The sequence below is a fragment of the Neopelma chrysocephalum genome, unplaced genomic scaffold (genome assembly GCF_003984885.1).
Source record: "Neopelma chrysocephalum unplaced genomic scaffold, ASM398488v2 Primary Assembly neopelma1_100, whole genome shotgun sequence".
In the NCBI taxonomy this organism is placed as follows: Eukaryota; Metazoa; Chordata; class Aves; order Passeriformes; family Pipridae; genus Neopelma; species Neopelma chrysocephalum.
This window is the reverse complement of record NW_020897763.1, coordinates 1,902,659-1,927,681: the sequence shown is the minus strand read 5'-3', so window position 1 is coordinate 1,927,681 and position 25,023 is coordinate 1,902,659. Positions and strand designations below refer to the sequence as shown.

The following is a 25,023-nucleotide window of genomic DNA, read 5'->3' as shown; positions in this document are numbered from 1 at the left end:
GGGGTGATGCTCCTCCTGGTCCCTGCCAGCCACAGTCACAGGCTGCACTTCTCCTCTTTGCTTTGAGGAGTCTTTGGGTGCTGAAATGTCCTCATCTGGACGTTCAGAGTGAATCAGGCCTGAAATCCCACTGGTTTTCCTCCCAGCACTTTTCTGATGGAGCTCCTGTCCGTAGGTGTCTGCGACGCTCCGCCGCGTCTCCAATCCGCAGAGCTCAAGCAGCAGTACCCGAGCACTGCCTCATTTCCCTACAATTCCAGGGTGGAATATGTCTGTCGTCCAGGTTATACGAGAAATAATCGTGTCAGTAATGTCCTTGTTTGTGGACTAAGCGGGAGGTGGTATGGATCACAGGACATGTGTACAGGTGAGTATATTTTGGGTTGACTTGGTCTTCCTGGTCTAGTGAAAGGTGTCCCTGCCCGTGGGAGGGAGTTGGAACAAGATAAACTCTTAAGGTTCCTTCCAACCCAAACCATCCTGTGGTTCTGTGACTCCTGATGGTTTTTGTTTGCTGATGCTGGAGCAGTATCCAAAGTATCCATAGTGAGCTGAGGGGATGCTGGGCAATGAGTGACCTGATGTGAAACACTGGTTTCATTCCACTAAGTGCTGGCAATGATGGCAGGAGCTGAAATCTGCTCTGATCCTGGCTGCCTTTCACTGCTGACTCAAAGGATGCACTTTGTAACTCTTGGGTCAAAAAAAAAAAGTATCTGACTTGGAGTAGGAGAATCCTTTAGTTGTGAGGAGACAACTAAACCAGTGTTACTGCAAACCCTGCTTAGGCTGCAGAGGCAGCAGATCATGATGCCAGCATCGTGAAACATGGAATAATTTAGGGTTGGAGGGGAAATCTGGAGGTTTCTGGTCCATCCCTTTGCTCAGTATTGGAGGAGTTTTTCAGTAAGAGCTGACTGAGTGCTGTTGTTCCCAGCCAAGCACTGCACCTACCCCGGGGAGCCGCCCAATGGCAGACTCATCCTGGGAGAGGAGCTCAGTTTGGGTTCTTCAGTGAACTTCACCTGCAACACTGGGTAAGCCAAGAGCACCTGGGGCACAGGGCCTCTTCTTGTCCAGCTGTTTTTCCAAAGATTTTCCCCTCTAGATTAAAGCCTGTGCTGTCAGAAGCCACGCTGGTGTAGGTAATTGCAGACCCTGATTGAAATATCTTTTAAACTTGCCTTTGAGAGCCTTAGGACTGAGTGTCTTAAACTCCTCCTTTGAGGCAGTTCTTCCCAAACTCGTGTTCACTCTCCTGGCTCTTCCCAAAACATTCCCAATGTTTCAGTATCTTTTTGAAGAAAAGGCATGAACACTGAACTCAGAGCTGTAGGGATGGCTACAGCCAGCTGATAAGGTAGATGTTTTTCCTTAGAAACATATCATGCTTTTAGTTTAAAAAATGCTTTTGCCAAAAGCCAACGTGTCCTTGAAAAAAATGACACTGATGGCCAATTTCTGATCTGCTGTAATTATGACAAATAAGCCCAAAGCATCCTGATGGTGATGTTATTGGTGATAAATCAGAACTAAATTTGCCAAGCAATTCCCTCTCCCCTGTTCCACACAGGTACAGACTGCTTGGAAATTCTAAGATTACTTGTGTGATTAAAAATGGGGCTGTTACGTGGGACAGAGATATTCCCATGTGTGAGGGTAAGTAGAGTTCCTTAATTATCTATTATCTATCCTTTAATTATCTGGAGTGTGACTGGGGCTGGATAAAGAAGCTGTTGCATTTCTCTGCTGAGGGTTTTGGCATTTCAATGCGTGGTGGAGCCTGGGAAGACATTTTTAATTTGTGTTTTCCTTCCTGCATCATCCTGCAGAAATATGTATTCGCTCTCTGGGAGTGAGGCAGCTGCAAGTGAGACTGGGATACCACAAAACCATTCAGTGCCTGGTCAGAACTGCTGCCTTTGGGCTGGTGTGCAGCTCCCTCGAGACCTGCCCTTAATTTCTGACCCTTCTGGCACCTCGTCTTTCAACTTTTTTCTTCCCAGACCTTTGGTTTAAAACCAATTAAATAATTTCTCTCTTCTTCTTTCTTCCCAACTACCATTTCCCCCCAATTCCACAGTGATACCGTGTGAACCCCCTCCAAAAATAGCTGATGGGGAGCACAGTGGGGCTGACAAGGAGCTCTTTGTGTACGGAGAGTCCGTCACGTACCGGTGCCGCAGTGCCAGGAGGGCAGAGAGACCTTTATCCCTGGTGGGAGAAGCCTCTATTGTCTGCACAACCACGGACAATGTCAATGGTGTGTGGAGCAGCCCAGCCCCAGAATGCAAAGGTGAGCTGCTGCCACGCCCAGGGCCGGGTGTGAGCCTGCTCATGGCAGCACCAGCCCCTTCACAGCCCCTGCTCCTGCTCTGCTCAGCTGTTTCCCTCCTTGGAAGCTTCTCTCTCCTTCATCTTGCTGGAATCACCTCTTGCAGACGAGACCCTCTGAGCCTGGTAGCTGTAACAGGAGTTAGGGTCTCCCATCATGATCATCCTGTCAGGAAGCACATGGGAATGGGATTTTATTCGTGTTCACAGACCAGAGGATGCATCTTACCTGCTGGCCTCTGTAAAATATAACACCACCAACACCTGCTGTGACACCTGCTGCCTTCCCTGTGTTCTTATTATGCTTTACCTTAATAAAAAAATGCTGTAAAGTGGAGTAAGATGTACAAAGATACCTCATCAGCTGCCTGGTCACATCCACCTTCAGCCTTTTTGGTGGATGTGCCTTTAGCAATGAGAATGTTTTTAACACCCTCATCTCCCCTCTTGAGCCTAACTGCTGATTCCCTGCATTTCCCTGGCACAGTGGTGACCTGTGAGCCTCCAAAGGTGGCGAATGGGAGGCTGCTGGGTGGGTACAGGTCTGAGTACAGCTACGGAGACACCGTCGCGTTCGACTGTAACTTCCGCTACACCTTGAACGGCAGCGACGCCTCCACGTGCAAGAACAACAACTTCTGGGACCCCCCCCCGCCACTCTGCCTGCTCAGTAAGTGTGATGGTCCCACTGCTGCTCCACCTGCTCCAGCAGCTTTGCTTTGGGGAACTGTAAAATCATTAACGTTGGAAAACACCTCCAAGGTCATCGAGTCCAACCTTCGACCAAATCCCACCATGCCCATGAAGTTCCCGTCTAAAAAAGCATGAGGTCATGAAAGGGATGGCTCTAAGATGGAAATTTTTGGGGTTTTTTTGGGAGGGGCAAATCTCTCTGTAGCACTAAGGTGACTTTAGGAATGTATGACTTGGGGCCATAGAGACTAAAGCCTCATCCTGTTCAAGCTGGAGAGCATTTCTCACTAGAATTCAAAGGGACTAAATTAACCTTTCTATATTTAATGTTTTCAGAGTTTGTTGTCAGAGCCTCAGATAATATAAACTTGATTAGAAATTGCATCTCATTGTAACAGTGAAAATTACCATGCAGTCCAAAATCATAGAATGGCTTGGGTGGGAAGGGACCTTAAACCTCATCTCATTCCACTTCCCTGTTATTTCACTAGACCAGGTTGCTCAGAGCCCCATCCAGCCTGGCCTGGAACACCTCCAGGGAGGGGGCAGCCACAGCTTCTCCGGGCAACCTGTACCAGGGCCTCCCCACCCTCACAGGGAAGAATTTCTTCCATGTATCTGATCTAAATTCAGTTTAAGGCCGTTATCTCTTGTTCTGTCTCTCCATACCCTTGTGAAAAGTCTCTCCAGGGGCAAAAACCATATTTATATGTCCTCATTTGTCTCCTCCACCATTCCTGAACTTGGATGATTAAGTGCATCTCAGAATGAACAACGTGAGCCCGTGATTTTTACCCAAATTCTCTTGTACCGCCACGGGCTTCATTGCTGTGCCACTGGCAACATCCCTAAGTTGGTGTCTCCCCCTCAGGTAGCTGCAGTGACCCTCCAGATGTGTATAATGCTGTTAAAGCCAGACTTGCTGGCAATCTGTTCCCTGTGGACACTGTGGTCACCTACGAATGCCAGGAGGGCCACGAGTTCAGCCCGGGAGAAACCACGCGGAACATCCGCTGTCAGGCAAACTTCTCCTGGAGTGAAACCCCTCCACCATGTGAAAGTAAGTGTTTGTCCCTTTGGCTGGCTTGGGATCTGGCAGAATTACTGCTGAGTGAAGGAACTGCACGTGGAGAGTGAGGTGGGGGAAAGGGGGGATGCTGCAGGGGCCCAGCTTGGCACCGCGCTCGTCTTTGCTGCGACTCTTGATTTCTTCTGATTTATCCCCTGGCTGCAGAGTTTGCTTTATTCACCAGCTCTGCTTTCTAGCCCCTTGAACCTCTGGAAAAAGCCGTTGTGGTGTCGAGGGTCCCTTGTTCCATCCAGCGGGGAGGCTGCATGGCAAACATTCCATCCCCGAGGTTTGGCCCAGGGGTGGTTTGGGGGCAGATTCAATGTCGTGATGTGTCTCCGTCCTACAAAGCATTCTTCTTTTTCTGCTCACAACCTGCTGTTGGCTTTGCCGTGGTTTCACACTTGCTAACGTGTGGCATTTCTCAGGAATTCGCTGCCCAGATCCACACATCCCAAACAGAAAGCTCACATGGTACGAGAGAGCGTATTATGTGTATGGAAACACACTGGAAGTTACGTGCAAAGATGGGTTTGCCTTCAAAGGTCGTGGCAGCAGCATCACACTTCGGTGTATGAGTGATGGCAGATGGGACCCAGTGCCACCAGAGTGTGTTCCAGGTGGGACAGAGTTTGTGAAACGTGTTGATTTGGGGACTGCTTATTTTTTGACTGCAAGACTTGGGTTACTCTGTACGGCTGAAGTTGTCTACTGGCATTCCCAGAAAAATCTACCTGTGACCTTAGATGGTGATGGTAGAAGCCAAAGAGAATTTTGCTCCACTGCCACGTGTCCCCAGATCTGGTTGTCCTGTGTTAACTTGGAATATACAGGCAGCAAAAGGCCCAGGTGGATCATTATTTTGCCTGGGAATTGCCTTGGAAAAAGTACAGGGTTTTGGCAGAGCTGAGCTTGTGTCTGGGGAGTTGGGGGGTGAAGGGCTGCGTGCTGGAAGCTTCTAGAGGGTTGGGAGGTCCCTAGGGAGCCTGGGAGACATTTACCCAGCTGGAAGGGGATGTGGTTTGTGTTTTGGGATGGTTTGCTGACACGAGGCTTGGGAGCAGCGGATGTTCTCAACGCGTTTCCCCTCTCAGAAGAAAACACAACAGTGTAAATACCTCACCCTGCTGCAGCTCCTAACCCAGCAATGGGGCACCACAGCAGCACCCATGAGCCCAAAAGCTCAGGGAAACCTTGCCAGGAGGAAAGAGCCTGTTCCACCTCCCATGCACTAGAGCATGGATGATTCCTTGCCCTGGCCCTTTGGGGTTACAGAGGAAGCACCGAGAGCTGCATTTGGATGAGAGTCATCTTTTGTCCAGGGTTCATATTTCTTGGTAACTTTTCTCCATAGAAGTCCTTTCTGGAAATACATGACGTCCTTTATTTCCCACTGTTTCCAGAACCTCGGTGCCAAAAGCCAGACATTCCTCACGGAGTAGAGGTTCAGAAAAGCAAAAATGACTACACAGTGGGGACCCAAGTGAAGCTGGCTTGTGATGAGGGCTTTTCCCTCTGGGGCCCGGACTCGACCGAGTGTCAGGCTGATGCAACCTGGGCTCCTACCTTGCCCTTTTGTGACAAAGGTACGTGTGACACACAGATGAGAAGCATTCCCGTGGGCTGGTGTTGGAAACAGCCATCAGTAGGTGATCTCCCTTCAGCTCCTGGGGAACAGGGTGCTGATCATCAGCTCATGGGCTGAGCCAGGTGTTCTCTCCCTGGAGATGGAATCACTGAATAATTAAGGTTGAAAAAAGACCTTTAAGAACATCAAGTCCAGCCTTCAACTGAATCCCACCATGCCCACTAAACCATGACCCCCCAGTGCCACATCCACAGGGTTTTTGAACAGTTCCAGGGGTGCTGAGTCCACCACTGGAAAAATCCTAATATTTCCTAATATAGACGTGATCCAGGTAGGAGCTGAGGAAGAAGTGGGAGCCTTGAGCTGCTGTAAGAAACCGGGCAGCAACTTCTTGTGAATTTGCCTGACAACAAACACGAAACAAACTCTGTACTGATTTCCCAGAAGTGACTTTTGAGTCTCACCTGAATATGATAATTGCACATTTCTTTTCTTATCAATTCCCTTTATTCCACAGCCTGTGGCCCCCCTCCAGAAATCTCCAATGGGCAGCACGATGGCATGGGTGCTAAGAAGTTCTACTACGGTGCCAGCGTGACCTACACCTGTCCAAAGGGTCTGTCCCTCATCGGGGACGAAACCATCTACTGCACCTCTGAGGATGGGGAGAACCTGACGTGGAGTGGACCTGCCCCGGAGTGCAGGGGTGAGTGAGTGGTTTCTCCTGTATGGATCTGCTGAAGCCAGGACCTGGCTAAGCCCCAGCTCCATAACCTGCCCAGCTCCAGGAGCTCCAAACTCTGAGGGCATTAACCAGTGCAGCTCCTGTGCTGACATCTCGACACCAGCAGCTGTTCACTGACACCTCAGGGTCTCCTTCAGCAGGCAGCTGAGGGTCAGTTGTGGCATTTGAGTACAGAACTGCTGCAGAGAGCATCAGGAGGAGCAGCATTGCCCTGCCTGACCCTGGGGAAGGGCAGCAGCCAGAACCCGCTCCCAGCTCCGCTCTCTCCCCGCAGTGGTTCGGTGCCCCAAGCCTGTGATCAAGAGGGGAAGGATGACCCCCCAGAGGTTCACCTTTCCCTACGGGGTGGTGCTGAGGTTCTCCTGTGATGAAGGCTTCGCCCTGAGTGATGCTCCAGAGAGTCAGTGCCAGGCTGATGGCAGCTGGGACCCTCCTGTGCCCACCTGCCAGCCAGGTGAGTCCCAGCCCGGGGTTGCTGCTCTGTTGTATCACCAGCGATGGGTGGGATCTGCAGAGCTGACCCCTCTCCTCCCATGACATTATTCTTTGACTTGCATTTCCCTTTCAGTTCGGTGTTCCAGACCCCCATGGGAACAGGACTTAGTGTTGCAGAGGAACAAATTATTTTATGAGGTGAATGAAACTCTGTCCTTCTCCTGCAAACGTAACGGACGGTCAGGGGTGCCTTCAACAACTACCTGCTCAGCTGATGGCACCTGGGTACCACCACTCACCTGTGTAAGTACCACCAACCTGCCCAGGTTTTCCTGTATTTTGCCCCATTTATAGTCTGGAATAGCCTTGGTCCAACTTCATGAAGGTGGTTGCTTTGTCACCCCGCGGTGGAATCTCATGCTGTCTTTGTTTTGGTTCTTTTAAAGAAAAAGCGTGAGACCTGTGAGAGGATTCTTCGAAATAAAGCAGCTTTCGAGTGTGGAATTCCTCTGACAGAACTGAAAACCCTGCTGGAAGTCCAGAAACTCTACCTGGAGATCCAGAAACTTGAAAGGGAGCTAGAAATCAGAACATACAGCTGACTGGTGTCACTGGTATTGTAGCAACTGTCCCCTGCATGTTCAATAATGATGCTGACTGAGGATTTTTTTATGACTTTGTAATTCGTGCTAATACTTAAGTAGCCAAAACAGAATTTAGCAATCGGCCACAGAACAGATTTGGTCACGTGAGGAGTCAAAGTGACTTCTGACTCCTTCTGTAAGAGCTCAGGGGGGGTTAAGTTTGTACATCACTTCATACCTTTGAAAGCTTTACATCTGTTTGCTGCACTTGGCAATGCACAGTTAGAAAGCAACCGAGTGGAAAGTAAATTGTTGTGGTACAAACAGGCACGGGAGTCACCAACCCTCACTCACCTCACAGCTGCTGCACCTCTTCAGCCCAGTATAGCCCAGTGCTGCCCAGTTTATCCACTGTGCATTCATTCGCCACTTCACTGCATTGTTAGTTTGCTTGTGACCAAGAGAACTTCAAAGCCTGTCTTATAGCAAAACTAAAATGCCAGGTTTTCTTCCCAAGCAGGACAGATGGATCCGAGGGCACGGCAGTGCCACATCTCTGGGTGTGCACCAAGAGCAAAAGAAAGTGTAAAGGGAAAAAAAAAAGGCTGGTTTTTTTTTCCTGCAACATCCAGTAGAGGGGAAGTGCTGTGTAGACCATGTGTCTTGTGATGGGACCAGGACTCCTTCACCACGAGATTATAATAAAACTGCAATTGCAACGACAGCTCTGTCTGGCTTTTAATAATTCCGTCCTATCTATAGGAAAGCAAAGTATTTAATATAAATTAAATATATATAATAGCTATATATAATATATAAAGTGCATATAATAAATATGGCTTGATAAGCATGGAGGGTGCTGTTCTCTGGGTGTGGGGGGTGTTTGCACAGCAGCCTGCCCCTGGGTAAATGTGCTTCAGGAGTGAGGCCAGGATGCTGCAGGGTGGTTCCAGCTGTAAAATACCTTTATTCCCTCTTTTCCCCCAGGGAAGAGGGCAGAGCAGCCTTCCCTCCCATGGCACAACCTTGCTGGAGAGCTCAGGGAAGGCAGCCCTGGCCGTGGGCAGGTCAGAAGGGCTGGGGAGGGGAGTGGTGTCGGTGTGACTTGCTTGGCCTGACCCCAGCTTCCCACAGTTGCTTCCCCTTCCCCGTGGGGCTGTCAGCAGGGAGAGGATTTCTCCTTCCCACAGCGCTGGTCTGGCAGCTCCTCACACCATGCCAGGGCTCCTCTGCCCCCCTGGGCAGCTCCTGGCACTGGTGGTGCTTCTGCTGCAGCTGACTGGGAGCCTCGGTGAGTGTTTTCCGTCCTTGTTTTCTTTGTTTCTGTGGCTCAGCTTTGCTTAGAGGGCTTTGGGAAGACCTTGCAGCACCTAAAGGGCTCCAAGAAAGCTGGAGAGGGACTTTTCACAAGGCATGGAGTGATAGGATGGGGGGAAATGGCCTTGAGGTGAAGGAGGGAAGGTGTAGATGGGATAAGTGGAAGGAATTGTTCCCTGTGAGGGTGGGGAGGCCCTGGCACAGGTTGCCCAGAGAAGCTGTGGCTGCCTCATCCCTGGAAGTGTCCAAGGCCGGGTTGGATGGGGCTTGGAGCAACCTGGGCTAGTGGAAGGTGTCCCTGCCCATGGCAAGGGGTGGAATGAGATGGGCTTTAAGGTCCCTTCCAAGCCAAACCATTCTGTAATCCTGTGATTGATTCTATGGTACCAAGGCTGATGCCTCACCCTGGGGCAGCCCATAGCTGTGCTAAAGGCAGCTGGTGCTTTGTCAGACATCCCACAGGCTGACCTCAAACCAGGAGAAGTGCAGGTCTGCAGAGTAATAAATGCCTCTAGGAAGGGGAATAATTTGCAGCTTCTGCCTGGAAGTTGATGGTTCTTTTAAAGAGATCCTTTGAGAAACTTCTCAAGTGTGCACAACCCAGCCCAGCACCTCCCTGCTCCAAGGAAATAGTGTTTGATTGTGTGGAAAGGAAACCCTACACAGTTTGAGTCCTATAGGTGGCTGCTAAAGATGTTGATTAGCCCCTAAACCTTCTGCTGCATTCATTAAACTGCTTTGCCTTCTCTCGCCACACGGAGCTGCAGCGACAGCTGATCCCTGTTAGTGCTGCGCTGAAAAACCCTTTTTTTTCTTTTTTTTTTTTTTTTGGTGATCCACAGAGTTCCAGTGTCCCACCCCTCATATTTCAAACGGTCATCTGAAACCTGCAGAGAACTTCACCTCTGGCAGCACGGCCACGCTCGAGTGCGACCCCGGCTACACGGCCCTGGGTGCCACCACGGTGCGGTGCCTGGGCGGCGGCAGGTGGTACCCGCGGCTGCCAACCTGCATCCCAGGTACACACACACCTCTCTCCTTGTCTTTACCAGGTGTAATTACCCGCTTGTGTTTTGCTAAAAGCAAGTGCAGTGCTCGCAGGAGGGGTTGGAGGGTGGGTAGCGCCGTGAGCTGTGCTGGGTGGTGCTGGGTGGCAAGACTCCCTCTGCTCTGCAGGGCTGTCCCTCACTGCAGGGCACACCAAGGGTTCAGTGTCTTGCACACAAAAGTCTGTGAGAATACAGATCCTCATTAAGTTCATGTCCTTTGGTGAATTCTCCCCATTATGTTCCCCCCTCAGTTCACCCCGTGCCCCCCTGCAGCAGGGCTGCTGCTGTCCCTCGCTTCTTCCTGGGGTTTCCACCAAGGCAGGGCTCAGCTTCATCCCATTGGGTCCCTGGGGGAGACCTCCCATTTCCCTGTTGTCCCCTGCTCTGTCACCAGGTCAGTGTTCCAGCCCTCCTGCTGTCGACCACGCTGACCTAATCCATCGGCACGAGTTTCTAGTCGGGACCACCCTGATCTACACCTGCAGACACGGGTTCACTTTGATCCCTGGAGCGTCTCCAACAACTACTTGTCTTAACAATTTCACGTGGTCCGCAGTCCCAAAGCTTTGCCAGAGTAAGTACAACGTTTCCTTTGCTTTGCCAACAAAGCATCAGTTTAATAACATCGTTTTCAAAACACCCACTGGTGCTGCTGTGCTAGTGGGACTCCATTGAGCAGCTTTGGCTCTCACTTGTTATAATTTTGCTGTTCAAAGGGTGGCGTGGCTGGAAAGGAATATCTGCAGCTCCTGCTGGTTATTTGGCTGTTCAAACAGTGGTGCAGTTAGTGACATGCCATCCCCTCAGCCACAATTTATAGCTAAGCACGGGGCTCAGGTCACTCTGCCTTCCAAGAGAAGGGGTTCTTATTGCATAATTACCATCCCTGAGCATGCCACGTCTGATTTAGAGGCATCTGGGTCAGCAAACCACCACTGAGGGACCACCCCCCTATGTAAATGTCTGCTTTCTGATGCTGGTGTTCCTCAGGGGTGCAGTGTCCTATCCCAGTTATCCCCCACGGGAGAGAGATCAGCGCCAGGAAAACCGAGTACACCTTTGGGCACCAGGCAGAATTCCACTGTGACCATGGCTATGTGCTGAAGGGCAGCCAGAGGACCCAGTGCTCGTCTGATGGGACGTGGAGACCCCCCATCCCATACTGTGACAGGGGTGAGTGGGAACGGCGGGGCTGGGAATTGCATCCCAAGGGTAGGAGCAGCAGGGAGAAAATCTCGTGACCTGAGCACGGCTTTTCAGAGAAGGTGTGAGGAGTAGGGGCCCAAGTCACAGTATTAAAGGACTTTAAAGTTTTCGTGCTCTATCAAAGCTCTAATTAATGAAATGCACTGATTGATGTGACTTGCAGCCATTTCTCAGAGCACTGTTCAAGGTGTTTATGACACTCACCATTCCCTGATCCCCTTTATGAGCAGGATCATTTCTCGTGGAAAAGAGGAGGGGATAAGGGAAGGTTGGCTGAAGGGGAGGGGGTGGGGACACATGCTGTGCTACTGGGGTCATGCTGATGGGTTACCTGGGGCAGTCTGGGAGCACTGGTAGAGCCAGGGCTAAAGCTGGCATGAAGCAAGGAGGACTTTAGGAGAGCAACATTTAGAATGAACATGAAGAACTCACTTCTGTTATTTCCCTACCTTCTGTCTCCCTGATGGAATGAAAAAATTCTTAATTTCTTCCTTTTTTTCTCTCATAGTCTGTGATCCCCCTCCCAGAATCACCAATGGGCAGCACTCTGCCTTGGGGACTAAGCAGTTCCCATATGGCTTTGAAGTCAAGTACACCTGTATGGAGGGTCTGTCCCTCATTGGGGACGAGTCCATCTACTGCACCTCCGACGATGGGGAGAACCTGACGTGGAGTGGACCTGCCCCGGAGTGCAGGGGTGAGTGAGTGGTTTCTCCTGTATGGGACCAGGCTGAAGGCAGGACCTGGGTGCTACACTCAGCACAACGGGGTTAAAAATGAGCCCGGAGATCCTCCTTCCTTCACAGGCTCGACAGCTCCAGGGTGGGAACGATCCATCTGGAAATGAGACGCTCTGGTTCTCTGACATCGGGCAGGCAGGAGGAGCAGCTCTGCCCTGCCTGACCTGTCCCCTGCTGTCCCTGGGCAAGGGCAGCAGCCAGACCCTGCTCCCAGCTCCGCTCTCTCCCCGCAGCGGTTCGGTGCCCCAAGCCCGTGGTCGAGAGGGGAAGGATGTTTCCCCAGAGGTTCACCTTTCCCTACGGGGTGGTGCTGCGGTTCTCCTGTGATGAAGGCTTTGGACTGAGTGGTGCTCCAGAGAGCCAGTGCCAGGCTGATGGTAGCTGGGACCCTCCTGTGCCCACCTGCCAGCCAGGTGAGTCCCAGCCGGGAGCTGAGCCCACGGCTCCTGTTGCAGAGCAGGGAGCTCGGGGTGCAGCACTTCACAGCTGTGTCCGTCCTCGGGGCTCTCTGAGAACCTTCCCCTCCTTGCAGAAGAAACAAACTTCTCAAAGCTGGTGTCTACCAGGCAGTGGTTGAGTTTTTCTTGACAGTCATGTAGAAAGGAGGCTCTAAGACAGGCCGGGACTTCACTGACTTCCTCTTCAGAGTGCACGTTCCTACTGCCAAATATCCATCTGCAGACTCTGCACGGGGATGCCTGAACAGAGACATTGCCACAAAAAAGCAAATTAGTGACAAATTCCTAACACCTCTCAGGGGCTGCTCTGACCTTCACCCTCCCCTCTTTGAGGGCCTGGGGAAGTATTTTTGCTTTAACGTTGGGGTTCACAGCTCCACAAATTTAAGTTCCTCTGCGCTGGCTCAGCCTTCACAAGCTTCACAGGGTTTTTTTCTGCCCCCACAACACTGACCCTCTTGCTGAGCTGCCTTCTGCTGTGGGTTTTCCTTCCAGTTCTGTGTCCTCAACCACGAGTGGCCTATGGAAGGCTGAAAAGCCCTTTGGATGACAAAACGTGGTACCAGATCAACGAGACGGTTACTTTTGGATGTGCCCCTGGATACCAGTTTTCAGATGATGGGAACCTGTCTTCAGAAGGCTCCTGGACAGCCACGTGCTTGCCTGATGGCAACTGGACACCATTGCCCAAGTGTGTAAGTACCACAGAACCACAGAGTGGTTTGGGTTGGAAGGGATCTTAAAGATCATCCTATTCCAATGCCCTGCCATGAGCAGGGACACCTTCCACTAGACCAGGTTGCTCAGAGCCCCATGGTCTGGCTGAGTCCCTGGGTGGATGCTCCCTGACATCTAATAAGAAAAATAACTGCTTAAACTTCTCCAAAGGTTTTCCTTCCTGCTATGGATGAGGGATGAAATGTTGGGGCTGTGCTGGGACAGGTCAGCCCCGGAGCTGAGGGGTGGGTGGCTCTCCATCTGCTGCAGAGCAACCTTATGAGCTCGTTTTCTGGGTTTTGTTTTACTTTTTAACAGAAGAAAGAAGGTGATGCTGATGTATGTGAAGAGGTTCACTACATTAAATCGGTCTTTGAGTGCGGGCTGCCTGTAGCAGAAGTGAAAGCTCTGCTGGAAGTACAAAAACTGTTTCTGGAGATTAAAAAACTAGAGGTGGAACTGAAAATGTAGAGCAAAACTGGAGTCCTGTAATGCACTGTAACAACCACGTTTCCTTCGGTGAACACAGACTTTGTGCAGTCACAGTATCTATAAAAAGGCCCTGGATGATTTTATGGTTTATGTTTGCATACCTAGAGCCAGAAAAATTATCACCAATGCACGGGCACTTGCTTTTATCGTGCTAGATGCCAGAGCAGGGAGTGGTTTTTATTCTTTACTTTAAATCTGACAAGCTTGATTTGCTCTTTAATTAATACGCTGTTTCACGTTTTATATTAGGCAGCATAGCAAGAGATTAAATTGAGCTTCTTAAAGTCGCTGTGTTAACTGTGATAAGCTGAGATAAGGGGGAGTGAAGTCTGCAGAAGCTGAGATGAGTGTCCAAAGGTTGTCCCTGAAGGTGCTTCTGCTGGAATCTTCTGGCTGTGGTTTGTGTGCACACTGCATGCTCTGCATTAGGGGTGCTAGAAATAGTGGTGAAGTAAGTATTCATGAAGTAATCATTAACATGATTTCCTGTTAATCCAGCTGATTTATATTCATCTAGTTGAGGGCAGTTTATAAGAAGGGCATCTGTAAAGAATTCTGTTATCTTATCCCTGGACTTGAAACAGGCAACAGGTTTCTGGCCTTGTGTTGGTGTCATCTTCCACATCCCTATTTCTGGCACGTGAATGCTAAGAATAGATGTGATAAGTTCAAGTGCAGAGAATTAGGCAGCAAAGATTGTTCCTGTTCCTCAATAAACGCTGATCAGTTCGTGTCTGTCCATGTTTCAGTGGTTGCTCCTTCCCTGTGGGATTGCAACAAAGGTGGGGGTGTATCCATGGGGGGGGTGTCTTGTAATCTGTCCTGTTGGCTGTAAATTGGACAGATTTCCAGCGTGGTCCAATGGTCCTGGGTCAGTCCTGGGGTGCTTGGGGAGCTACAGTGGGCTCAGCACAGCCCTGAGTCCTGGCAGCTGGATCAGCCCAGGCTCGGTGGGAGAAGGAGAAGAATAAGAATTTACCTCCTGCACAGGTGATTTGCAGCAGTGCATCACTGCCAGATGGACACCTTTAGAAGCTACTAAAATGAAAGCAAAACACCCGAGGGGAGAGATGGTGTCTCCCATCTTTGCACACCAAGGTGCTGTGGGGATGCATCACCACACCCAGGTGAGGAGATCTGCAGTGAGAGGAGCTCCCAGACCTGCTCCAGCTCTCCCTGACCAGGAGACGAGCAGGGCTGCACCTTCCCACTGTGACACCTCCCCACTGAGCTCACGTGGGACTGTGGTGTCTTCCTGGGCAGGGCTTGACACCCATAAATGTGAATAAAAACTGGGTGGTACATCCTGCCTGTGTCTGAGAGTGTGTTTGGGCAGCCCTGGCTGATGTCAGATGGGATCTGTCAGAGGGTTAATCAGGACACAGATGCATTTAGTTGCTCACACCCGTTCCTCATTGCAAATGAGTCAGGCAACGGAGAAAAAATAGCAAATGAAAAGGAAAACATTTTTATTTGCCTCACTAACTCTGCTCATGGGATATTTGTATTGCATTACCTGCCAGCAAATGAATGAGTAGGTATTTTCCTACCCTGGACACAGCTTTGGGCTGGGAGGTGTCTCTTCTGCTCTAAGAGCATGTGGTTTGGTAAAACTGTGCTGGTCAGTGCTCACTGCCAGTCTCAGGACATATAAAAGGGTTGAGTTATTCCCCCATCCCTCATGGTGGAGCAGGAAGACCAGGAGGCTCAAGCCTGTTGGATGACAGCTGTCCCCCCACCCTGGCTGCTCCCCGTGTCCCTGACAGAGAGTTTCACTCCCTGGCTGTTCTGGAAAGGTTTCCACTGCTCCTGAGGCTTGGTGGAGTCTCTGCTGCAGTGCATCTCCTCCTCCTCCTCCCAGCTTTGGAAACAGCCCCTGGAGCCAACGGTGCTCGACGGAGGAGCTCAGGAATTGCTGCAATGAAGTCTGGAGAAGCAGGGCTGGGCAGGCACCCAGGCACCCTGAGCTCTGGGATCCCTGCCAGGCCATGGGGGCTGCTCCTCGCCTTGCTGGGGCTCCTCAGCTTGCCTGTGGCTCGTGGTGAGTATGGGGCCATGGGATGCATGGGGAGGACCAGAGAAACCTGCCTGGATCCCATCTGGCTGCTCAGGGGCTGGGGTGGGTGATGCCACCACCCCCAAGCTGAGGACCCAGTGTTTGATGCTCTCACAGCCCTGCCTGGTGCCTTTGCCTGCAGGGGGACCCTGGGCCATCCCAACCACCCCCCTGGGATGCTCACTGGGGGCGGGGAAGGGGCCAGAGAATGGGGTTCTCACCCCAGGAGGTCTTCTCCTGCCACAGGTGACTGTGGGCCCCCACCTGTCATGACCTACTCCAGACCATCCAGTGACGAGCTCTCCAGCAGCTTCCCCGTGGGATCCAGAGTGACCTACACGTGCATCGAGGGTGCCCTCAAAATCCCTGGGCTGCCAGACATGGTGGAGTGTCTGCCTGGCAACCTCTGGTCCAGGCTGCCCGAGCCCTGTGGCCGTAAATATCTCCTTCCTCTGAAACACAGCTCCTGTCTCCTGCTTGGCTTGAAATTCCTGCCCCTTCCAGGAGTTGCTCTTGTGCTGTCCCTGGCAAGGGACAAACCTGCTCCCTTTCCCTGCTGCTCCTCGGGCTGCTGGTGGCTGCAGGGTCTGTGCCTCTGGGAGAGGGGCCACTTGGAGGGGGGCTGGGTGCTCGTGTGCTGCCCCACAGCACATTCCTGAGGCTCCTGATGTCCCACTAACACTGTCCCCTGAGCTCTTAATGCCTCTCCACCCACGCTTTGGTGCATTCAGCAGCTTAGCAGGCCTTGCCAGGAAACAGGATTAACCTGCAGTGAGCACAAGGAGCTTTCCAGCAGCGCTGCAGCGAGGGCATCCCCGTGATCCCAAGGTTTATTTTGCACGCTCCTGCTGGGCAGCTCTTTCAGGCCGGCTCTCCTTGGCTGCCAGGGAGCTGCACTGCCCCGACCAGGTTGAGGTTTGCTGCCCTGTCCAAGGAGGATGAGGTGATTAACTTCTTCCCTGTGGGCACCAACGTGACCTATGTCTGCCGTCCTGGCTACGAGAACACCTCGGAGAGCTCCCCCACCAGCACCTGCATGGAGAACCTGACATGGTCGGAAGCTGCTGAGCTGTGCAGGAGTGAGTATCTGAGTATCTCTGCTCTGCTCTGCTCCCCAAAAAGCAGCCTTGGAGTTCGGAGCAGGTTGAGTGGCTGCTCCCAACCTGCATCCCAAACAGCCAGGTCATCCTCATCCCAACAGCTCTATTAATACAAAATGAGGTGGATATTCCTTGACATTTCTATTTAAAACTGAACAGCAGAAGCAGCAGAAGTATCAGTAATGTTCTTTTTTTTTTTTTTCTGCTGGCATAAACAGGTATGGTTTGATTTTCACGTTAGGAAATGTTTGGTTGGACTGGATGATCTTAGAGGTCTTTTCCAACCTTAATGGATTTATGATCCCAAAGATGTTTGCATTGGGCACGTGCACAGGACAAAGCCTAACTCACTATTCTAGTGAACCTCAAAATGAAAACAAGGCATGTTTCTTGGTGAAATCCAGGGAATATTAGGACTGATGAGGTGACAGCAATATTTTTCCTGTCCCTGATCCAGCCTTTTTTCTTTCCCCATCCCCCTGTGCCCTGGTCTGTCCCCCCAGGAAGGTCCTGTGGTGCCCCAGCAGCGCTGCCCGGGGGGAGGACGGTGCCCCTCACAGACCTGCAGTTTGGTGCCAGAGTGGAGGTGTTCTGTGAGGATGGGTGAGTGATGGGGCACTGCCCACACCGGTGCTGGGGCTGGGATACAGCTCTGGAATGAGACACAGCTGGAGGGAAGGGACCAGGGTCTGATTTGTGGCTGCCTTTTCCTTCAAGTGCCCAGCCAGAGGAAGTTTAACTGCCCCAGGGCAGGGTGTCCATCCTAACAGAGCCATTTATACTGTCAGTTTATAAATACAGACTCCAAAACAAGCTACTTAAAACATTTCAGCTTAAGTTATTTGCGATGTATTGAAAAAAAGGGCTTGTGGTGGAACTTTTAAAATCCAGTTATGTTCAGCTGGGAGGCTGCAGTGAAGCACAATTTCCATCACTCAGGGAGCTGACTCATGGCTGCTGCCTGCTTTCAATCAGGGCCCATGAGCACTGGACTGACCTGAAAAATCCAGCTCCTGCCACTCCAGCCAGTATTCCTCCCTCCCAACAGGAATTAGCTGGTATCATCTGGCTTGTCATGCCCATCTTCAAATATAGCAGAGGGGGTTTTCCTCTCCCTCGGGATGGATTTGGAGAAAATGACAGCGTGTCCCACCCTTCTGGGGTTCAGCTAATCTGTGGAAATCCACATCAGGGTGGAGGGATAATGCTGTATATCTGAGCAAGATCAGATACCACCCAGCATGTCCACATGATGAGGTTTTCTGAACAGGAGGATGTAATTCAGAGATGGGGGAAGGTGTCAGCTGTCAGCACAAGATGTATGAGCTCCCAGCAAGCCAATGCAAAAGCCACCTTAATTAAATGTAGATTGATCCCTGTTGCCCCTCACTGGTCCCTGCTGTGCACAGTGGATGCATTTGAATCATAGAATCACAGACTGGTTTGGGTTGGAAGGGACTTTAAAACTCATCTTGTTCCACCCCCTGCCACAGGCAGGGACACCTTCCACTAGCCCAGGTTGCTCCAAGCCCTGTCCAACCTGGCCTTGAGCACTTCCAGGGATGGGCAGTCCACAACTCTCTGGGCAGAGATCAGCTGAGAAGGTGAACCAGCCACCCACTGCTGTTTGATTTTTTGCAAAACTTCAGCAAAACAGCCACAACACCTGACACCCCAAACAAGGTGCTGGGCAGGAGGTGGCTCTGGGGGACACTGAGCACCCTGCCCTGCCCCTCCAGCACCGAGGGCTTCAGCAGAGCCAGTTAAGTGACCCCAGTGAGCTGAGCCCCAGCCTTTGGAGCTGCTGAGGGAGCTCCTCCCTCCTCACCTCATCCCGGTGGGAGACAGCAGCGTGGGAAAGGCTCTGGCTGCCAGCAGCCGGATCCCAGCGCTGTTCTCCAGCAGGAAGCAGGCAGGGAGAGAGAGTCCCTGATTCAGCAAACCCGAGGCCGAGGCATCCGTGTGGGAACCCACATTTAACCTCGGTGCTGTCTGGTATTCCCTGTGTCCTCTGCCAGCCGCCAGCCCCGACTTTTCCCAGCCCTGCCGTGGAAGATGCACTCAGTGAGTCAGAAAACCACCTAAAAATAGATGAACACACATTCTGGCAGAGCAAGGCGAGGAGTTCTCCTGTTAACCAGCGTGGGTCTGCACCTCTGCTTGCTTTAAAACTGCCTTTTCTACATCCCTGATCATGCACATGTGGGGAAGGGGGGAGCATTCTCAATTTCTGGATAGTTACACAGTTTTTTCTGTGTGTCTCTTCACTTAGGTACAAATTAGTTGGAAATAATTTCATCTGGTGCCAGCTTAAAGGAAACGACGTTGAGTGGAGTCAACTTCCAACCTGTGAATGTAAGATTCATCCTTAATTGTAAGATTAAACCTTACTTTTGACTTCACTCCACTAGATCCTGCATCCCAATGTCTAGTCCAAAGATCTCTTTGTGCCATGTTTTTGTTGATATTCTGTGGCCTACCTGCTCCCAAAACTGCAGCTGGCACTATTTCAGCAGTTTTGCTCCCACAAGACCAACATATTTTCTCATGACTTAAAAGCTGCAGTGAAGGTGGTGGGGTGAGATTTCCAGGAATACTGAGCTAGGGCACAACCTGCTTATTTTTTGTGACCCTTGCATTGAGAGGGAGAAAGATGTGACAAGAGAAACACTAAAAAAAGAGAGAAAATTGGGACAGGCAGCAGTGCTGGTTGCCCATCTAGTTACAGCAGTGCTGGTTACCCACCTTCAGTTGTCCAGATTGTTTATTGTCCTCCAGAATCTTAGGTGGACTCAAGAAACATTCTGTATTTTCATTCTTACTGAAGCTTTTAGCAAACACTCGTGTCGTCCTCTTTCCTGCAGTAATTACCTGCTCTTCACCTCCTCAAATCAGCCATGGGAAGCACGATGGTGAAGGTGTGGAAAATTTTGCTTATAACTCAACGGTGACATACAGCTGTGACCCTGGATTCCAACTCCTTGGGAATGTGAGCATCCGTTGCACGAGCAGGGACAAAACCAATGGAGTCTGGAGCGGAGCTGTGCCCAAGTGCAAAGGTGGTTTCATCCCAATTTGCTGTTTACTATTATTTAGCATTTATTGTGAGTTCAGTATTTAGGATGAATCAGCTTAAAATATTGTGATTGTGTGGTACAGGGCATGTCAAACGTCAGTAATAAGGCAATTTTAAAGAGGAAAAAAATGCAGTGCTGGAGTAAGAACAGAACTGTGCAAGCAAGACCTAGTGCTCCCTGCAACGCTCACTCTTTATCCCCTAGAGAAAAGCTCAGCTGTGAAACTTGGAGCAAAAGACATGGAAAGGAGTGTCCCTCCCCAGAGTGAGTTGAAATGATTCAACACTGAACCCAGTCCCATTTAATTTGCTCCTTTATCACATTTCTGTGAAAAGGCCATTCAAGGAATCTCACGCCGTGGATTTTGTTCTTTCAGGGCCCCAGGGAAATGGCATCCGACCCCCTAAGAAGGTTTTATCATGGGAGAGGAAGCTCAGCCTCTATAAGAAGTCACTCCAAAATACCATCTCCTCCTCCCATTCTGTTTCTGTCTCCAAGACACCAGGTCAGTCCTGGTCTCATTTGGAGATCAGGGAAATTCCTCAGTGGGACTCCCTGGTTACTCCCAGCCCCAAAACCTGGAGTGTCCATTTTTTCCCATGTCTCCCTTCAGTGTCCAGGAGCTGTGCTACCTCAGCATTCAGATTTGTCCTACCTTTGTATAAATCCCACAAACACTATTCTCCTGGGACCAGCAAAGGATCTGCGTGTCCTCCGAAGTACATGGGGATCTCTGGCATTCTCCCCAAACCCAGCTGCTTTCAGAACTTAAAACCCTCTAAAGTTGCATCATTTTGTGCAAGTGAGTGATTTTTTTTGTTCTATAAGTTTCCCCCTGTATAATTTATATCTTTTGCTGTCTGGGCATCTGGTTCACAGCTCAAGCTTGACTGGGCTGACCTCTTATTCTTAAAAAAGCTTCGCTTTGTGTGAAATATATTTTAATTTATCAATTGTTTCCTTGCCCTTATGTTATCCCAGATATTTTTTTAACTCTTTTTTGGTTTTGGTTTTGGTTTTTTTGGCCATTTTGAAAAGCAAGAGATGACTTTGCACCACCTTAGGAGTGCCAGGGCTCCTGCCCTTGCTCCCAAGGGCTGATGCCAACCTTGTTCCACACAGAGAGGTCGTGGGCAGCCAGGAGAAGCTGGACGTGGCAGAAGTGCTGCTACACCACATTCCCCACCCGCTGCAAAGGATTATTTTACCCATGAAAAGGGTGAACTTTGGCTCTGTGGGACAAGGTGGGAGCTGTAAATGTGTTGTTGTAAGTAATGAAGCCAAAACAGCCACTGGAGGGTCTCCCTACCCGGCCAGAGGTTGGGTGAGGAATGTTTCTCTGGTGTCAGGGTCAAGCTGAGTTTGCCCACCCCTGATTCATGTCTCTTGGGTCAAAACCAGAAAATCTGTTACCCCTCCTGTGGTGGACAAACCAGCACTGGAAGGATAAAGCAGGAAAACCCTTCGCCTGATCTGTTCCAAAATCGCCTTGTGCAGTGGTTGCACTTGTTAGGGCTCTTACACTTTGCTTTAAGAAAAAGAATGAGCTGGATCGGGTCTGTCCCATGTGTAAAATGTAATTTTTTAAAAGTCATGTGTTTTAATGTTCCCAGAAATTGACTGAAAATCACTTCTGCAAGCATTGGTCGATCCCCATATTTTCCTCTCCCACTTGAGTTTTTTTTTCAGCAATTTTCTTCTAACCCCCTGAATCCCGTTGTGATTCTCTGCTGATCTGACCAGCCCTTTTTTTTTTCAGGCTGCAGTTTCCCAGAAACCCCCCCCAGACATTCTGCAGGACTTCTGCAGAGCTCAGTTACGTCACAACCTCCCTGACTGAGTGTTTCCACAGCCACAGGTTTTTTTGCTCACTAGCAACCGCCCTAAACACAGACCCAACCTCTCTGAGGAGCTGAGCTGCTCCCTCAGCTTCCCAGGAATTTCTGGCTGTAGCACAGCCTGGATGTGGATACACCCCTGCCAGCTGTCCTGAGCAGGGCTGGACTGAAAGCAAAACTTGCAGAATTATGAGCTCATTTCTTTTAGGAAGTCATAAAGTTTTAGACATTACATTGAACGTTGATCTTTATATCTTCGGTAGTTTAAGCCCATTCTTCAGCAAAAGCTGCTTTTTTTTGTATCAGACCTAAGTTCTTTGAAGTTTATATTTCTACTACAGGAAGATAAAGCCACAAGTGGGCTGGGCATCTCCTAATCTCTTAACATAAAGGAGCTACTTCTGCTTTCCAAAGGGAGGAAGGCAGCTCAGTAATGCTGTGAGCACCCTGACTACTCACGGACACAGAAATACAACTGCTAAATATCCTGCCCTGTGTCGTCACACTGCAACAGAGAGACTGGAAATGTCACGTCCACATTGTTGGCTGCTCACCCCATCTTTGTCCTGTAAAAAACACTAAAGCCTTTCTGGGATTTTATCTACATTTAGTAATAAATGGTAATTGTTTATAAAGGATGGTCTGTGAATTCAACTGCCTGCTGTTCCCTTGTCATGTTTTAGTCTGTTTTCAGGAAGGAATCAGCTCTTAGGAATATCCTGACAATGTTCAGATTTGCTGTTCAGTCAGTTCTTTATCAGCACTCTGAACATTTATTTTCTAAGTTAGACGTAGTTTTTAAAAAATTAGTAAAGAAAGCAAGCAAATCCATGCAGTAAAGCTTGGGAATGTGAGTGTTGGTGGTAAGTGCTCTGGAAAAGGAAGCTGGAGTGATGGATACCTGCCTTAATCCTACTTAGCCATCCTGGGACAGAGCCCTGCAACCCCTCTGCTGTGGCTCAGCCCAGGGATCAGTCCCAGAAGGTTTTTGGAGCTGAGGACGATCTCCCAGGCTGCTGCCAGTGGGAGCAAGCAGGGAGCTGAGGGTGAGTTTCCATGGAAAGCCTGGAGCAACTCCAGCAGCTCAAGCTCTGTTTTTGCTGGCCGGTTTTGCTGGACGCCTCCCGCTGCCGCAGCCCTGCACCAAACACGGGTCAGGCTGCCCTCTGGATGAGCTCTTCTTCTACCACCACCATCTGCTTGGCCCGATTTCTGCAGGGAGGGGATGTGGGAGCCAGATAAAGCCGGTGGCCCTCGGTGGCTGCAGCAGGGCAGGCACAGACCTGTTATCACCGGGCTCAGCTGCCGCGCGGGAGGTGCCGGCGCTCGGCCGGTTACTGGGGCAAAACGGGGCAGCAAACGTGGGTGCAGAGGGCCAGGCTGGTCTGAGCCTGATGGTGGGGCAGGTACAGATGTCTCAGGTAGGAAAACAGCCTGGCTCAAGGGTTCAGCCTGTCAGCAAGGGGGATTTCCCCAAGCTAAAGCTGCAGCGCTTGGTTCTCCCGGTGTAAGTGGATCCGAACCGCTCCCTGCGGAGACTCGACACTACCTGGAGTCTTTGCCAAATACTTTTCATCATCTCCATGTCCCACGCTGAGGTCACTGCCCAGAATTCAGAGTGCTGGGGTTTTTTTCCTGCTAACAGCTTCCTTTTGCATTGTGCAGCCACCATCCCTGTTCAGGCCTCTTCTCACCAGTGACCTGTAAAAATATGTGGTCAAGGTATGTCCATATAATTCCTTATCCCGCTCCCAAGTACGTATTTCAAAGGAGGACCTTACCCAGGCTGCCTGACTCCTCCCTGGGTCTCATTGCAAATGCTTTCTTTACATCTGCTTGGAGCTTAAATTGTATTGGAAAGGAAAATAAAGTGGAGAGAAAAAACAGGTAAGTTTGAGCTTCTCAGTGGAAACATCACTGCTTCCTGCACAGCAAAGGCAAACAGGAAGGTGCAGGTTTGCTGCTGGCTGCCCTTTGCTTGGAGTGGGAGCACTGCTCAGCAGAATGGGATGAGGCAGCAAACACAGCCACAACCTTTCCTCTGGCTTTTCCCTCGAGCCCCATGGGTGGGGATCCCAGAACAGCTCCACTTTCCCCATATGGAGCCAAGGCAAACTGCTCCTGTGCCTGACCAGCCCTGAGGACACACCTGAGCCTCTCTGGGCAGCACAGCATCTCCTTCAAAGAATTTTTAGTCTAACTGGGAGAGTTACAGTGGGAACACTGCTGTCCCCACTACCCGTGCATAGGGGTTAATAGAAGCAGCCCAATTAGCAGCTTCAAGGTAGGGCTGATTTAAAATTCTCTGCTGTCTTCTGGGCACCTCTCGAGCTGGAGGAAAGCCCTTGTCTCTCCTCTGTTCTTACAGAAAAGCCTCTTTCCATGGAGGTTTTGTTCTTTGGGACAGGCAGGTGATGTTTGAAGGTGGTTTGGGGGTCTGGCAGGGTCTGGTGCCCCTGAGCTGTGCTGGGCTGAGCCAGGTCCTGTTGGAGAGGGCAGGTGGCACCAAGGAAGAGTCAGCTCTTGTCCCCACATGCGGCAGAACCAGTGCTGGGGGACGAATGCACCCTTCACCCCCCAACACACACTCTGGGGTGTGCCCCAGGGTCCACAGTCAGAGCCAGCAAGACCCCCAGGCTGCCCTTTTTGGTCTGGATCTTTTCCTCTGGGAGTTGACAGCTCTGGAGGGAGTGGTGCCTTTACCGGTAGGTGCAGAGAAACGCTGTGAGGGAGAGGCTGAGGCAATGGGATTCCCCGGGATGCCAGGCGTGCCCCGCGGAGCCGGCACCGGGGGGGGGAACCGCGTCTTCCACACCCACTGCCCACCGCAGGCACGGGTTTCGTCAGAGAATTTCCCGGAGCTGAGGTGGCCGGGCGGGGTGCGGGGGTGCTGCGGGAGTGGCCCCGCTGCCCATCGCTCCCCGCCCCGCGGGGGCCGCCCGGGCAGTGCCGGGGAGACCCGCGATGGGCTCCGGGCGCTGCCGCTCGCTCCTGCCCGCTCTGCTGCTGCTGCTGCTGGTGCTGCCCTCGGCGTGGGGTGAGCCCTGACACCTTGTGCGTGTGTTCCGTGGGTGCGTGTGATGTGTTTGAGTGTGTGTGTTCCACGCGGGTGTGTGCCCTCTGTGTATGTGCTCCATGTACGGGTGTTTTGTGTGCTCCGTGTGTTCCTTGTGGGTGGGTGTGTCCCCTGGGGGTGTGTTATCCCTGTATGTTATCCGTGTGTACGTGCTCCTGGGGCTGTGTGTGCCCTGTATGTGTGTATGTGCTCCATGTCCATGTGTTCCATGTGCTCCGTGTGTTCCTTGTGGGGAGGTGTGTGCTCAGTTTGCTCTGTGTGTGTGCTCTGTGCCAGTGGATGTGTTCTCTCTGTACATGCACTCAGTGTGTGCTCCGTGTGTGTGCCCACCCTCCATGGACATGTGTGCTCCATATCCATGTCTGTGTATGTGCTCCCTGTGCATGTTTGTGCTCCCTGTGCATGTTTGTGCTCCATGTCCATGTTTGTGCTCCCTGTGCATGTTTGTG

General features: G+C 51.0%; 2 protein-coding genes across 2 annotated transcripts in view; both read left to right on the top strand.

The window, feature by feature from the left end:
- The window catches only part of CR1 (complement C3b/C4b receptor 1 (Knops blood group)), a 78,796-nt gene that overhangs the window by 1,540 nt on the left and 52,233 nt on the right, over positions 1–25,023 (top strand). Inside the window, exons 3-20 of the mRNA XM_027695033.1 lie at positions 176–367; positions 938–1,037; positions 1,574–1,659; positions 2,084–2,296; positions 2,822–3,004; positions 3,899–4,087; positions 4,525–4,716; positions 5,500–5,682; positions 6,202–6,390; positions 6,704–6,883; positions 12,714–12,913; positions 13,254–13,404; positions 15,730–15,918; positions 16,371–16,562; positions 17,087–17,186; positions 18,856–18,938; positions 19,448–19,642; positions 20,783–20,872. Of these exons, the coding sequence (XP_027550834.1) occupies positions 176–367; positions 938–1,037; positions 1,574–1,659; positions 2,084–2,296; positions 2,822–3,004; positions 3,899–4,087; positions 4,525–4,716; positions 5,500–5,682; positions 6,202–6,390; positions 6,704–6,883; positions 12,714–12,913; positions 13,254–13,404; positions 15,730–15,918; positions 16,371–16,562; positions 17,087–17,186; positions 18,856–18,938; positions 19,448–19,642; positions 20,783–20,872 (2,907 nt within the window). The remainder of the gene's footprint in view (positions 1–175; positions 368–937; positions 1,038–1,573; positions 1,660–2,083; positions 2,297–2,821; positions 3,005–3,898; positions 4,088–4,524; positions 4,717–5,499; positions 5,683–6,201; positions 6,391–6,703; positions 6,884–12,713; positions 12,914–13,253; positions 13,405–15,729; positions 15,919–16,370; positions 16,563–17,086; positions 17,187–18,855; positions 18,939–19,447; positions 19,643–20,782; positions 20,873–25,023) is intronic.
- LOC113973337 (complement decay-accelerating factor-like) overlaps positions 24,445–25,023 on the top strand; it is an 8,317-nt gene continuing 7,738 nt past the window's right edge. The window contains exon 1 of the mRNA XM_027695311.1: positions 24,445–24,535. Within this exon, the coding sequence (XP_027551112.1) occupies positions 24,463–24,535 (73 nt within the window). The 5' untranslated portion in view covers positions 24,445–24,462. The remainder of the gene's footprint in view (positions 24,536–25,023) is intronic.